Raw genomic sequence first — 15,788 nt, 5'->3', positions numbered from 1 at the left:
GATGATAATCAAAGAACAATCTCATAAATTAATGAATCAACATAGTTAGATTTCCCCGCTTTAGCTATCTAGGCCTTACTGAATACCTCTTGCTTGCCTTGCCAATGTGCTATTGAAGTTTCCAGGTTCCCTTACGAAGATACCATTCGTGCTCCCTGGGGTTAAATTATTGTCAGTATTTACATGAAACTGAAACTTTAAAAGGACCCTGCACGGCCAATCCAACACAGAAGTAATCTCACCAGCTTTATCAGTATCAGTGTGTGCTCAGCTCAAATTGCTGAGTGGGAAAATAGATTTTGACAGACAAGGTGACTGAATGGAGGGAAGAGCTGCTATAAGAAAATCATCCCATTTACTGTTCTCTGGATCCAAGGCAACATTGAATTGAAATCAGGATAAAAGCAGAAAAGGCAGGTGATACTCAGTGGGCCAGGACAGAAACAGAGTCCACTATTCAGGTGGGAGATCCTTCATGAGAACTGGGTGGGCGACGTTGCAGGATTGGGGAGGGGTGTGACCATGCAAATATGCTGTCAAATAAATGAGCGGGAGCAGGTAGTGAAAATGTAAACCTTTCCAATCTATGTATCTGCAAATGTTTTCAAATGCTGTGTCTATCACCTCGTCAGGAAGCTTGTTCTATATACCCTGTGTGGATGGTGTACCCTTGTTCTATATACCCTGTGTGGAAATACCTCCTCCACAGCACTGTAAATATTTTGCCCTCAATTTAAACCTATGACCTTGAGTTGTGTGCTGGGTGCTGGGTGGCTGTGGTCCTTGATGATGCTGCGTGCCTTCAGCAGGCACCGCCGGTAGAAAATGTCCTGAATGGCCGGGAGACAGTTGCCAGTGATGTGCCGTCTTCACCACTCTCTGTAGTGATTTGTGGCTGTGGGCAGCACAGTTCCCGTACCAGACTGTAATGCAGCCCGTCAGCAGAATTTTGCAGAAATACACAGAGAGAGAATCTCCAGCCCCCGGCCCCAACGCTCCTGATCCCCGTCCTGCCCGAACCATCCACTCCAGTTTCCTTTTCCTTACCATTCTGACTCTCCAGCTTAGCCCTGTGTGTAGTAAGATCAGCCACATGTCGCTGAAGTTCACCAACTTTATTATTTGCTTCATTCAATTGATCCTCATACGTTCTGCACATCTTCTCTGCATTAGCCTAAAATACACAAGCATTCATTTTATTTATTACACTTCTATCAAAGCACTGAAGTTAAAAATGATTGAGCCACTCTTGTATCGCCCTCATTGGTTCAGTCAGTGAGTCATATTGCAGTCTCAATATCATGACTTAGACACCTCCACAACCTCTAATCTTGATTAACTGAAAGATACAGAATGGACACAGGACCTTCGGTCCAACGAGTCCACGCCAATCAGCGATCGCACAGGAAGGACCCATTGCATTAATCACATTGTGCATTGCTCCAGAGCACCAGAATGCCAGTACAGATGCTCCCCGACTAACGATGCTTCGACTTATGATATTTTGACTTTACAACGGTAAAGGGCAACGGAAGCAACCCATAGCTCGCTTCCGGCCACGTGATCAGGTGCATTAAATGCATTTCGACGTACGATATTTTCAGTTTGGGATGGGTTTATCGGAACTTAACCCCATTGTAAGTTGAGGAGCACCTGTACAGTGTTTGCCATCAAAAGCAATGTCACTCACATTGAATCATGATACAATATCTGAGCAGTCTGGGATGACAGAGACAGTGACTGGTAGATTAATTTGTGGGAACCAGATTTGCTTAATGAGAGATTCTGACCACCCTAGGAAATAAACTGCAGTGATTATAAGGATGATGGGGGATGAAAATATCAAAACGAATTGTAGATGGAGGGTGCTCCAAATGTAACTTGCTGTGTGGTGGACTGTGTGGGGGCGTGAAGGATTATTCATGTGTTCATTAGTCAAGTGCAGGTCTTTGAACCATGAAAAGGGTCCAAACTAATTTTACATCCAGTTAGCTGGTTCACCTTGGATTCCATACCATCTAACCTTCTAGACCAGCCTACCATGCGGGACATCATCAAAGGCTCAGCTAAACTCCATGGAGACAATGTTCACAGCCCTGCCCTTATCAATCCCCTTGGTGAGAAATGATTTCCAACACACCAACACATGCTTAATATCCCAAATCAGTCTGTGCCTATCCAAACGTTGGTAGATCCTGTCCCTAAGAATCACCTCAACCAACCTTCCCACCACTGACATCCGGCTCACTGTCCTGCAGTTCCCTGGCTTGGCCTTGCCTCCCTTCTTCAATAACAGCACTACATTAGCCACCCTCCCGTCTTCCGGAACTTCACCTGTGGCTAAAGATGATGCAAATATCTCTGCCATGGCCACCACAATTTCCTCTCTAGCTTCCCACAAGATCCCAGGATGTATTTGATCTGGCCCTGGGTATTTGTCCACCATTAATGTGTTTTAAAATCGCCAATACCTCCTCATTTGTGTAGGAAAAAAACTACAGATGCCGGTCTAAATCGAAAGTAGATGCAAAATGCTGAAGTAACTTAGCAGATCAGGCAGCATCTCGGGAGAGAAGGATTTGGTGACGTTTCGGGTTGAGACCCTTCTTCAGAATTTCGCCCCGAAACATCACCCATTCCTTCTCTCCCGACCCGCTGAGTTGCTCCAGCATTTTGTGTCTACTTCCTCATTTGTATTTTGTATATGATCTAAAACATCATAACTCTAAAGCATCAATTCCTCAGCTCCCATGATCTTTTCCTCAGTAAAAACAGATGAGAAGGATTAATTTAATATCTCCCCATCTTGAGTGGCTCTACAAAAGATGGCCTTTCTGGTCTTTAAAGGGAGCTATTCTTACCCTAGCCACCCTTTTAATATACCTGGAGAATCACTTAGGATCACTTAGGATTTTCCTTTGCCTTGCTGCCAACTCCATTTCATGTCCTCTTTTTGCCCAGGAGCAATTGATCCCAGATTCACATATGGGATGAAGTGGCTAGGAGGTGACCTATAGAATTGGCATAGTCTTCAGTAAGGTGAATTGGGGGAAATGAATGCTATGGTTTCTGAAGTTAAAGGTGGAAAGTGAAAACCTGGTTCAAAGGAATGACTAAGAAGTTTCAAAGTTGGACAATTGAGTTAAGGAAATTTTTTACGTGAAACAGTGAAAGAGGCAGAATCCAAAATAAGTTTTTGAATTACTATTGGATAAATATTTTAAAAGACATTGTGATTATGTTTAACTAAATTGGCTCTGTTGTAATTCGATCACCATTTGGTGTACAAAGAACAGTATCCAGTGAAACAATAGCCCAGGTTCCTCCAAATTGCTCACCTTGGCTTTTGTTACATGTTCATTGTTGGAACCTAAATCATCTGTCTCCATTTTGAGCTCGCTCTTCTCTTTCTCTAACTTCTGTTTAACTCTTTGTAGGTTATCAATCTGCTCGCTGAATTCTGCCACGGTGTCGGCATGTTTCTTTCGCAAGACAGAGCTGGTGGCCTCGTGCTGCAACGTCGCCTCATCCAGGTCCCGTCGCAGTTTCAGGAGTGCAGCTTCCCGTTTCTTGTTCATCTCCACCTGTGCTGAAGTCGCTCCTCCCGCTTCCTCCAGCCTTTCACTCAATTCTTCTAACTCACGGGACACATCAGACTTTTGCTTCTCTATCTTTGCCCTTGCAGCTCGTTCAGCCTCCAACTCCTCCTCGAGTTCCTCGATCCGAGCCTAGTTCAAAGGACAAGACATAAGAATGAAAATCAGGATGACCTGTTGAAAATTAGCTATCAAGTGGATCTGATTTCAAGGCGGTGCAAAGAATAGTTCTGGTTCTATTTTGGGAGTTGTGTCATTTCAACACTGTACAAATGAGTCATGGAGAAATCTCCTTCAGTTTACTCCTATTGTTAATCAAATCGTCGGGATAATGCTCACAAAGTTGGGTAGAGGGAATTCAAAATTCACTCCATAGGAACCTTCCAAGGTGGTACATCATTTAGTGGTAAAAAGATAAGCTTCATTCAGCTCCTTTTCATTGGACATGGGCAGTCACTGGTTTTGCAACACTGTTCCACATATATTTACATTTCTTGGAACATCACCTGAGTGACTTAATTTAATCATCCTTTTACCTGCAATTCTTTAATTTTCTTCTGGAGTTGTGTAAGAAGGGCTCCTTCATCTTCAATCTTTGAGTTTAGCTGATTTATTTCAAAATCCTTCCTGCGAAGGACAAAACAAATATGTTCAAATAATAATCAATTATAATATCTAATATCATGTGAAGAGTTTTTCTCCTGATTTATGTAACAGATGTGGCTGATTGTCACTGAGTAGGGAACCAGAAGACCTTGACACTAGGTGGTGTGGTGTCTGTTGAAAATATATCTTGTGTCTTATACTGAATGATGAGAAGTCTATTGGAATGACAGTGGTCTTTTATTCGGAATAGCAGTCACAGAAGATGGACACAAAAAGCTGGAGTAACTCAGTGGGCCAGACAGCATCTTTGAAGAAACGGAATAGGTGGCCTTTCGGGTCGAGATGAAGGGTCAGACAGTATCTCTGGAGAAAAGGAATAGGAAACGTCACCTATTCCTTTTCTCCAGAGATGCAGTCTGCCCCGCCGAGTTACTCCAGCTTTTTGTGTCCATCTTGGGTTTAAACCAGCATGTGCAGTTCCTTCCTACACAGCACAGTACTCACTTCTTCAGCCTTTCCTCAAGCTGCTGCTTATCATTCTCCAGATCCATCACACTCTCGTGTGTTAGCTTCAGGTCTCCCTCGAGTTTCCGCTTTGCTCGCTCAAGATCCATCCTGACTTTTTTCTCTTGTTCCAATGATCCTTCAAGCTAGCAGAAGGAACGATTATTAGAGGCTTATAAATGGACAATAATTGGATAAGAAGGGAGGAGACAGATCTAGCATAGAAACAAGTAATCATGACCGTGAAAATCAAACAGCATTTACACAAACCCCATCCTACCCCATTTTACTCTCCCCACATTCTCCTCAACTCCCTCCACACCCAAGATCTGATCACTCACCAATATATTTGGGGAATTTATACCGGCCAACCTATCAACCTGCACATTTGTTGGGATGTGGGAGAATACAGGAGCATTGAAAGAAACCAGGCGGTCACCGGGAGAACGTATGAACTCCAAACAGACCGTATCAGAGGTCAGGAATGAACCTTGGTCACTGGAGCTGTGAGCCAAAGGCTCTACCAGCTGCACCACTATTGTATTACACCTTTGAATATATTGAAAATATCAACAGTTAATATTTTTACAACTCATGGAACTACAGTGAAACTCAGAGTCAGAGAGATACAGCATGGCAACGGGCCCTTCAGCCTTCACCAATCAACAACTATTCTTTGCAAATAAGTTCCGTCCAAAACTTCTAGGTTACATCAAAAGCTGGAGATTTTTTTATAAAAACCAGGAACACAAATTCAAAAGCAGCTAGTGGAACAGGTCTTGTATTAGACAACCTCGGAAACTCTCTGTCTGCCCATCAATATCGTGAGCTTAAATTTATGAAACTTTGTTGGACTACAAAGCATCATGGAAATCCAACAGGGTGTCCAAAGTACAATCCACAATTCACATTCACCCCAATGAATAGCACCAGTTTTATTAACTAGTTTTGTGATTTGAGATAACAATTCAGCTGGGTTTGTAAGAATGATCATCTCTGCCATTTTCACTTACATCATCAACCTGTTGCTCAAGTTTAGCCTTGGCTTTAGTTAGTGTGTTGACCTTATCTTCCTCAGCCTGGAGGTCCTCTAGGGTTTGCTGATGAGCCTCCTGGAGAGCCTTCTTCTCCTTCGTGAGTTTAACAATAGCTTCATCTAGAGACGCCATTTCTTCTGTGAGATTCTTAACCTATAAATTTAACCAAAATGATGGGAATGATAAATTAGCAAACAATTGGTTGCTATTCTACATAAACAATAAAAATTGTGAACTTTTTATATCAGTCAGAATTTTCTAAGCATTCAAGTCACTTTAAAAAGTGAATAAGTACTGGTGAAGAGGTAGTGAGGATAGAAGGAAGGAGTGGAGTGTGAAAGAGGGATGTTGAAATGTGGGGGGCAGGGGAGGGGAGGTAGACATGATAAGATGCAGGACACTTCCACCAAGATAGTTGGTAAGTGCACAGGAAACCAATGGTCCTGGATTAGTTCCTGGGTCTGTCCTGAAACTGTAAAACTAAAATGGAAGATTGCTGAGTGGTCATCTTTTCTAAATTTTACCTTATTTTCTGTTGCATGTTTCTCCTTTTCAACCTTGGCCAGGGTGATCTCAAGATCATCTATATCTTTCTTTAGTTCTGCACATTCATCCTCGAACTTCCGTTTCTTTGCAGTGATATCAGCATTCATCTCCTCTTCGTCGTCCAGCCGTTCTGTTAGTTCCTTCGTTTTAGCTTCCAGTTGAATTTTTGCTTTGATCAACAGATCACATCTTTCCGCTGCATCTGCAAGAGTATCTTGTTCCTGGAAAGAAAAATGACATACTTGTTAACTTGTTTATTCCAAGTTTTTGAAATATGTCTGAACATGGACAATTCAGAGCTTTCTCTGCTAAATGGAACATTTACAGGCCTTGCTGGATGGGGTGTTCATAGCAGACGGAGTAATCCCAACAAGGTCTCGTTGGAGTGGGAACCCAGCAGTATCTGGGTCAGCACGGTTAAACCTAGTAGGCCGATGTTTAAATTGCGAGGAGGAAAATTTAATAGGAAATCTAAGGGGCAGATTTCACACAGAGTGGTGGGTATATGGAATGAGATGCCAACAAAGTAATGAAGCAAAAAATATTATGTTCAAAAGGCATGTGGACAGATCCTTGGAAAGGAGTAGAGACTATGGGGCTATTGCAGGCAAATAGGATAGCATGGTTAGCAAGGATGAAGTGGGCCGTACACCACACTGTTCCATGACTCTGAAATGAGCTGGACATGCTGCACTGGGCCATGGAACGGAAAAGCCTTGTGCCTTACCGCCTGCAGCTGAAGTGACAGGTCGTTCTTCTCCTGTATCAAGGTAACTTGTTTTTCCTCCAGCTCCTTGCGCTTTGCCTCTGACTTTACCAGAGCTTCCTTCAGTTTTAGGAACTCCTCTTTCAGTGTTGCCATCTCTTTCTCAGTCTCAGCACTCTTCAACAGAGGCTTAATTTTAAAGAAGAGTTTCATCCAGGACCAATTCTTCACTGCATTGAAAGCACGAATGTTCCACTGGATAACAAGCAAAGCATCTCTGGTGCAAAAAAAAAATTAGATACGAATTGATGTTTGTTTGGTTTGAATTGAACCTATTGCCCATTAATCCATGGCCCCTTTATTCATGACATCATCCAGATTAATGCTTTTTGATGATATTGGAATATCGTATCACTATATTTGTATACATGTGCTCCTCGCAAAGCTCAGTTTTCCTGAGTTTGATACAACTGAGTACTTGAGCAGCCATTTCACAGTAAACAGTATTACTGTTAGATTGAAGTCACATACTACCCAGACAAGGTAAGGAACTCACTTCTTCAGTCTGAAGAAGAGTCGTCACCAGAAACGTCACCTATCCATGTTCTCCAGGGATGCTGCCTGATGCAATGAGATACTCCAGCACTTTGTGTCGTATTGTTATGGCATGGACAGGGATGTTTTCCTTACGGTTTTTTCATCATTGGTTTCCTGAATGCTTTTTATGAGCACCAAACAGCTTTGCGATTACTTTTACCGGGGCACATTTTTTAAAACAAAATGTATTCCAAAATGCTACATGGTGGGATATAAATGTGTAATCCTTGGATTATCAATCGGAACCTCAGGACTTAAGAACAGTTTTTACCCCAGGGCCATACGAGAACTGAACACTACCTTTGCACTAGGCAACACTAAAAAATCTTTGTACTTAACATAATTGTATTTAATTGTATTTATGTATTTATTTGTTTTTGCATTTATTGCATATATGTTTGTACGCACCGTCAGGATTGGCTATTTTTTAATTTCGTTGTACTCGTTGCAATGACAATAAATGAATATTATTATTATTATTATTATTATTACTCATTCATTTACTCAGTCACCAGACGACCAAACCCTAATAACTAAAGGAGCCAATAATTTGCACTTAGATCAGGTATCGTAGAAACCTAGAAACATAGAAAATAGGTGCAGGAGGAGGCCATTCGGCCCTCCAAGCCAGCACTGCCATTCATTGTGATCATGGCTGATCATCCACAATTAGTAACCTGTGCCTGCCTTCTCCCCATATCCCTTGATTCCATTAGCCCTGAGAGCTCTATCTAACTCTCTTTTAAATTCATCAAGGATGAGTTAAAGATGGTGGAACGTAAAGTTTGCCAAAAAGAAAAAGTTTGAAGTGAAGGACCATCAATTTGCCGCCTTTTATGATGGGGTCAACCTGCAGAGTTTCTACCAATTGCTTAAAATATGCGACCTATTAGAATGTATCATGAATTGAAAGTATAGGTGGCCCGTACTCATTCGCACTGCAAAATAGCATTTACCGTCTCTCGATAATTCTCTGATACTCAATCCTCATCATTCTGCCTCGGCTTCGAGCCTGAATCATTGTCAAGATCTTTGCCAATCGTTCATCTCGCATTTCCTCCAGAAGACCCAGCAAGCCAGCTTTGAAGAACACCTGGTGCAGAATGAAAGATCATAGTCAGGAGCAGTGACCAGACCACTAAACCACCCAAGCCTGCTTTTCATTTAAAGTTATAATCTAATTCATAAATCCATTCCTCCAGTAGAATCTACCATTTTTTCCACAAAAACAGAAATCTAAGAGCTCTTTTCAGGAATGGTGCTGTCTCTGTTTAATATATAATGCTTTATTACACGCAGAGAGGAACAGAGGCCTAGACGGGAGGAGGGTGGGGGGAGAATAGCAGAAGGGTGAGTGGGAGAGATGGAGGGAAAGGAAATTGGAATGGAGGTTGAAGGCAGGATTAGTGTGACAGGCGGTTGGCGTATGATGGTGGATGAGAAGGAAAGGAAAGAGGTTTAAGGAAGTAGATGAGAGAGGACAGTTGGAAAGTGATGTTTAACAACTCCCTATGTTGGGGGCACAAGCAGCAAAGAGCTGGAAGGGAGAGGCAGAAAACTATGGAAATTATATCAATCGAAATAATTAAAATTATAATTTAAAAAACTGAAGCAAACCCAAAGGAGAATGAGTATAGATAAATAAATAAATAATAAAAGGTGTTTCTTAAATTTGGAAGTAATAGTCAGGGAATATTTTGAACCTGTGTTAGGTCAGCCAGCAGCAGTTTTGTCTCTGTCCTTACCTTTGTGTGACCAAACTTGTACTGAGTGTGATCAATATCAAGGGAGCCCAACAACTTTTCTGTTGCTTTTCTGCTGTCGACAAACTTGTCTTCAGGAACAGCACTTAGGTTGAGAATACGGTAGCTGTAATTTGAGAAAACAGATCTGACATTATTTACAATGACTTTTTTGAACTTTTTTTCGCCATCCATCACAGTGAGGAATGCGGAGGAGTCACTGTGGTGGATGTTCATGTTAAAATATATTTTGTGTGTTCTGTTGCTTTTAATTGTTATAACTGTTTGGCAAATTAAATTCCTCGTATGTTGCAAAACATACTTGGCCAATAAAGTATGATTATGATGATTATAATTATGACATTGCTTGCAAAACCTGGTTGTGCACCGTGGCTGGCTCCCAGGTGCACAAAGCAACTTCCAACAATGTAATAAGAATAAGATAAATACTAACATCTCAATCCATTTTATTAATTATACTGGTTGTTAATGTAAGGAACTTAGCAGTTGTTAGCATAGGATTGGCCAGGCAATGTAGAATGAGATCTTTACCCTCGCCAGAAACACGCCGTGACATTAGCAAATTTGCAGATGATACAAAGCTGGGTGGCAGTGTGAACTGTGAGGAAGATGCTATGAGGTTGCAGGGTGAGTTGGACAGGTTGTGTGAGTAGGCGGATGCATGGCAGATGCAGTTTAATGTGGATAAGTGTGAGGTTATCCTCTTTGGTGGTAAGAATAGGAAGGCAGAGTATTATCTGAATGGTGTCAGGTTAGGAACAGGGGACGTACAACGAGATCTGGGTGTCCTAGTGCATCAGTTACTGAAAGGAAGCATTCAGGTACAGCAGGCAGTGAAGAAAGCCAATGGAATGTTGGCCTTCATAACAAGAGGAGTTGAGTATAGGAGCAAAGAGGTCCTTCTGCAGTTGTACAGGGCCCTAGTGAGACCGCACCTGAAGTACTGTGTGCAGTTTTGGTCTCCAAATTTGAGGAAGGATATTCTTGCTATTGAGGGCATGCAGCGTAGGTTTACTAGGTTAATTCCCGGAATGGCGGGACTGTCATATGTTGAAAGACTGGAGCGACTAGGCTTGTATACGCTGGAATTTAGAAGGATGAGAGGGGATCTTATCGAAACGTATAAGATTATTAAGGGGTTGGACACGTTAGAGGCAGGAAACATGGTCCCAATGTTGGGGGAGTCCAGAACAAGGGGCCACAGTTTAAGAATAAGGGGTAGGCCATTTAGAACTGAGATGAGGAAAAACTTTTTCAGTCAGAGAGTTGTGAATCTGTGGAATTCTCTGCCTCAGAAGGCAGTGGAGGCCAATTCTCTGAATGCATTCAAGAGAGAGCTGGATAGAGCTCTTAAGGATAGCGGAGTCAGGGGGTATGGGGAGAAGGCAGGAACGGGGTACTGATTGAGAATGATCAGCCATGATCACATTGAATGGCGGTGCTGGCTCGAAGGGCCGAATGGCCTCCTCCTGCACCTATTGTCTATTGTCTATTGACATACAGTAATCTCTTAGAACTGGCAGGTTCAAGATGATGAGATTGAAAGGACTGTTAATGAATAAGTAAAATGAATGTTACTGCGGCCCGTATCCCTCTCCCATCCAAGATAGCAATGCAGGTCATGAGTCTACGGAATGCCAGGTCAGATTTTGTAATCCATTTACAGGGTATGGGCGTTATTGGTCTTCCTCAATTATCCTCAAGATGGTGGTAGTGAGCTGCTGTATTAAAGGACTGCAGTCATTCTAGCAAAGGTACTCCCTCAGGGCTGTTGAAGAAGCAATTCCAGGATATAGATTTAAAGACAGCGAAGAATCAAGAGAGAATTCAAGAGTTAAATCAGTGATACCTTTTCAAGTCAGGATGATGTGAGACATAAAGGAACTTGTGGTCATTTGTGCTTCCCTTGTATCTATCTGCTGCCCTTGTCTTTCTTGACAGCATTAGTCATGAATTTAGGAGGTACTGCAAGAGCAACCTTGAGTAACCTTTACCATTCAGGATATGTTCTCAGGAATGATAATGGAAACCCGATTAAAACGTGTCAGGCAACATCATAAATTGCGAGATGCCTTACTGGCAGTGCTGCCCTGCCGTGAATGATGTGAACTGCTGCTCGTCTTGCTGTGTCAGGAATCTGGCACTCCCTCAGTAATGAATTGGTCCATGGCTCGTTGTAGGAAGGCTGCCTGTGAGACCTACTGTTGGGCAGGCTGGGGTTGACCAGAACAAATTGTTGGTGCCCAAATCTGGGGCTTGGGAATACACATTGCTGATTGAAGGTTATTGCTGGGGAAAGTGGTGGACATTGTCCAGTCCATCACAGGTATCAACCTCCCTGCCATCAAAGCTATTTACAAGGTGGCAGCCAATGTCAACAAAAACCCACAGCATCATGGCCATGCTCTCATCTCACTGCTCCCACAGGGAGCTGAGGAAGGGTCTCAACCCGAAGTGTCACCCATTTCTTCTCTCCCGAGATGCTGCCTGATCCGCTGAGTTACTCCAGCAATTTGTGTCTACCTTCGAGCTGAGAACTGTCACCTCCAGGTTCAAGAGCAGCCTCTGCCCATCATCCATCAACTCTTTGAACTACCCTGCACAACCCAACCACAACCCTACCTTAGCACTGAACTACTATGGACTTTGTAGGATGCACTGCATACTGTAACTTAACTATCATACTTCGGTATAATTGCTAATTTATTTATTGTGTATTAGTCCTGTGGCTATCAAACTGTACAACTTCTCCCCCTTCTGTCGTGGGGTAGACTGAGACTGACTCCCCCCTCCCACCCCCCAAATCCTTGCACATCCTCAATCCTTTCCACTCGTCACTTTCATTTCATAGTTCATGTATTTTGTGTTTTTATGACTGTGGCAGATCAATAGACAATAGGTGCAGGAGGAGGCCATTCGGCCCTTCGAGCCAGCACCGCCATTCAATGTGATCATGGCTGATCATTCGCAATCAGTACCCCGTTCCTGCCTTCTCCCCATACTCCCTGACTCCGCTATCTTTAAGAGCTCTATCTAGCTCTCTCTTGAAAGCATCCAGAGAATTGGCCTCCAGTGCCTTCTGAGGCAGAGAATTCCACAGATTTACAACTCTGACTGACAAAGTTTTTCCTCATCTCCGTTCTAAATGGCCTACCCCTTATTCTTAAACTGTGGCCCCTGGTTCTGGACTCCCCCAACATTAGGAACACGTTTTCTGCCTCTAATGTGTCCAATTCCCTTAATAATCTTATATGTTTCAATAAGATCCCCTCTCATCCTTCTAAATTCCAGCGTATACAAGCCTAGTCGCTCCAGTCTTTCAACATACGACAGTCTCGCCATTCCGGGAATTAACCTAGTGAACCTGCACTGCACGCCCTCAATAGCAATATCCTTCCTCAAATTTGGAGACCAAAACTGCACACAGTACTCCAGGTGCGGTCTCACTAGGGCCCTGTACAACTGCAGAAGGACCTCTTTGCTCCTATACTCAACTCCTCTTGTCATAAAGGCCAACATGCCATTAGCTTTCTTCACTGCCTGCTGTACCTGCATGCTAACTTTAAGTGACTGATGAACAAGGACACCCAGATCTCTTTGTACTTCTCCATTTCCTAACTTGACACCATTCAGATAATAATCTGCCTTCCTGTTCTTTCCACCAAAGTGGATAACCTCACATTTATCCACATTAAACTGCATCTGCTCACTCACACAACCTGTCCAAGTCACCCTGCATTCTCATAGCATCCTCCTCACAGTTCACACTGCCACCCAGCTTTGTGTCATCCGCAAATTTGCTAATGTTACTTTTAATCCCTTCATCTAAGTCATTAATGTATATTGTAAATAGCTGCGGTCCCAGCACCGAGCCTTGCGGTACCCCACTAGGAACTGCCTGCCATTCTGAAAGGGACCCGTTAATCCCTACTCTTTGTTTCCTGTCTGCCAACCAATTTTCTATCCATGTCAGCACCCTACCCGCAATACCATGTGCTCTAATCTTGCCCACTAATCTCCTATGTGGGACCTTATCAAAGGCTTTATGAGAGTCCAGGTGCACCTCATCCACCGGCTCTCCCTTGTCCATTTTCCTAGTTACAGCTTCAAAAAAATCCAGAAGGTTAGTCAAGCATGATTTCCCCTTCATAAATCCGTGCTGACTCGGAACGATCCTGTTACCGCTATTTCCTTCCCGGGAAAAATAAAGTTCTATCGTATCGCATCATATTCATCTGATGCATTAATATGCCTATAATTCTTCAGTAAGCAAAGATTTCATTGTTCCAATCCCAATACACATGACAATTAACACTCTTGACACACAGAACCTGCTCCAGGTTGATGATCTATCTCATCACCAGCCACTGGATAAGGTGGAATTTGCTACGTGTTACCATAAAAAAATCTTCCGGCTGGGAAAACAGTGCAACCAAACAAAGGCAGCGGGAGACTGCAGCTTCCACCACTGATGTACTCCACGCATCCTGTGATGCTAGCCCCCGGCAATGGCCACATTTGCAGGGTGTAGCCCCACAGCTCAGAGCTGAGTGGCCACAGCAGTCAGCCCACCCTCACAGGCAGCAAACTCCAAGACTCCAAGCCGCAGCAAATTCATTGAAATATGAGAAATATGAAATATGAATATTTCGCCTGGGCAGCTTGCAGCCCAGTGGTATGAACATCGACTTCTCCAACTTTAGATAGTTCCTCTGTCCCTCCCTTCCCCTCCTCCTTCCCAGATCTCCCTCTATCTTCCTGTCTCCACCTATATCCTTCCTTTGTCCCGCCCCCCTGACATCAGTCTGAAGAAGGGTCTCGACCCGAAACGTCACCCATTCCTTCTCTCCTGAGATGCTGCCTGACCTGCTGAGTTACTCCAGCATTTTGTGAATAAATCGATCCAAAAGTACAATCACAAATCAGCACTTTGCCGGGCAACATTCAGCGACTGTCTTGAGGAGAAAGATTAACTATTTGCAGTTAGCCAAAGTAAATTCAGGAGAATAGTGACTGAATGGTACAGGTAGCAAGGGAGTTTCAATAAAATTGAGGCCACTGTCTCATATGTTTTGCTGTAGACATTTTCTCAATGACAGTAGCAGGACACAAGTCAGTCTCAGTTGTGCCATATAAAAAGGTAGTCTGTTCTGCCATGAAATGTAACCATAGGAATTGGTAGATTAGATGAGTGATCAACAATGAACTCACAACTGCAAAGTACCCACTGTGTGTCTCTAAAGTGATTCAATGTTGATGAGATAAGGGGAGATAGCTGACTTGAAGGAATAATTTGAAGAATTCAAGAATTGAAGAATTTGCTCTAGGTCATACTTGTGTCAGCAGGAGCAATGGAGTAGAGATCAGTTACCACATATTTTGCACGGAGGCCCCATTGTCACTATGGAAGGGGTCAAAATTAAACATAACTTGGCATTAATCACCATCAGTTCTTACCGCTGTTTGAAGTCGGCATAAAATACTCTGTTTGGATAACCTTTACGGCAAATACGGATTCCCTCCAGCACACCATTACAACGAAGCTGGTGTAGGACCAAAAATGCGTCCATTGAACCTGCAAAATGGACAACATTATCATCACAGCCAGCAAAAGGCCATCATTTAAATGGAAGCATCATCTTTAGGAGGAGTTTTATTTAGGATCCCTTAATTTAGGCCTTTTCCAAATGTCACACGTAACCAGAGGTACCACCTCTCCAAATCCTGCCAATAAAGGGAATCCCAGACACAATTCATCTTTGGAATTCACCATCCAAGAGTGCTTTGCAGGCTCAGGTCACTGAATATATTCAAGAGCAAGATCTATGGATTTTTTTAAAGGAATAAAATCAAAGGAAATGGGGTAGTGCAGGAAAGTGACAGTGCGCTACAAAATCAGCTGTGACCTTACTAAATCTTGAGTCTTTGCCATGATTTCACTAACATGGGCCTGCATTTAGGCAATATTATACACTGACAGCATTAAACTTGGAGTACAACTTTATGGTGCTGGAAACAAGTTGCCTACCTGGAATTTTGGTATTATTGGGAATAATGCAGCGCACAAAGTGAGGCTGTGTTGATCGCAAGTTAGTCATCAGCTTGTTGAGGTTTTCCTGAGGCAATAAAGAAATAATCGTTAGCCCAATTCTTTCTGGGGCCATGTGGCACAATATCAGCAAATATTGTACGATTCCACTGTTAATAACCTGCCCTTCTGATAAATAGTTAAAGTATCCCCCAAACTCACTTGTTGACCCTTATCCTGACCCTCAAGTCTACTGAAGTTGTGATTTCAGCAACGTGAGCACTGGGCAGATATTCCCTCCAATTATCTGGGAATTCTACCACTTCAGTCATTGGCGGTTCTGGACACACACATAGACCACACCAGGGAAGGACTGCAGATTTCCTCCTGAGAACCAGGTTGTTT

General features: G+C 43.0%; 1 protein-coding gene across 1 annotated transcript in view; it reads right to left on the bottom strand.

The window, feature by feature from the left end:
* The window catches only part of LOC144604322 (myosin heavy chain, skeletal muscle, adult-like), a 72,584-nt gene that overhangs the window by 26,444 nt on the left and 30,352 nt on the right, over positions 1–15,788 (bottom strand). Inside the window, exons 19-29 of the mRNA XM_078418556.1 lie at positions 15,384–15,471; positions 14,813–14,930; positions 9,338–9,461; positions 8,549–8,685; positions 7,017–7,272; positions 6,268–6,510; positions 5,720–5,896; positions 4,707–4,852; positions 4,133–4,223; positions 3,339–3,728; positions 1,048–1,174 (exon numbers count right to left, since the gene is read on the bottom strand). Coding sequence (XP_078274682.1) covers positions 1,048–1,174; positions 3,339–3,728; positions 4,133–4,223; positions 4,707–4,852; positions 5,720–5,896; positions 6,268–6,510; positions 7,017–7,272; positions 8,549–8,685; positions 9,338–9,461; positions 14,813–14,930; positions 15,384–15,471 — 1,897 coding nt within the window. The remainder of the gene's footprint in view (positions 1–1,047; positions 1,175–3,338; positions 3,729–4,132; positions 4,224–4,706; positions 4,853–5,719; positions 5,897–6,267; positions 6,511–7,016; positions 7,273–8,548; positions 8,686–9,337; positions 9,462–14,812; positions 14,931–15,383; positions 15,472–15,788) is intronic.

This window comes from Rhinoraja longicauda, chromosome 22 (assembly GCF_053455715.1).
Source record: "Rhinoraja longicauda isolate Sanriku21f chromosome 22, sRhiLon1.1, whole genome shotgun sequence".
In the NCBI taxonomy this organism is placed as follows: Eukaryota; Metazoa; Chordata; class Chondrichthyes; order Rajiformes; family Arhynchobatidae; genus Rhinoraja; species Rhinoraja longicauda.
Note: the sequence above shows the minus strand (reverse complement) of the source record. Positions and strands in the feature narration are given on the sequence as shown.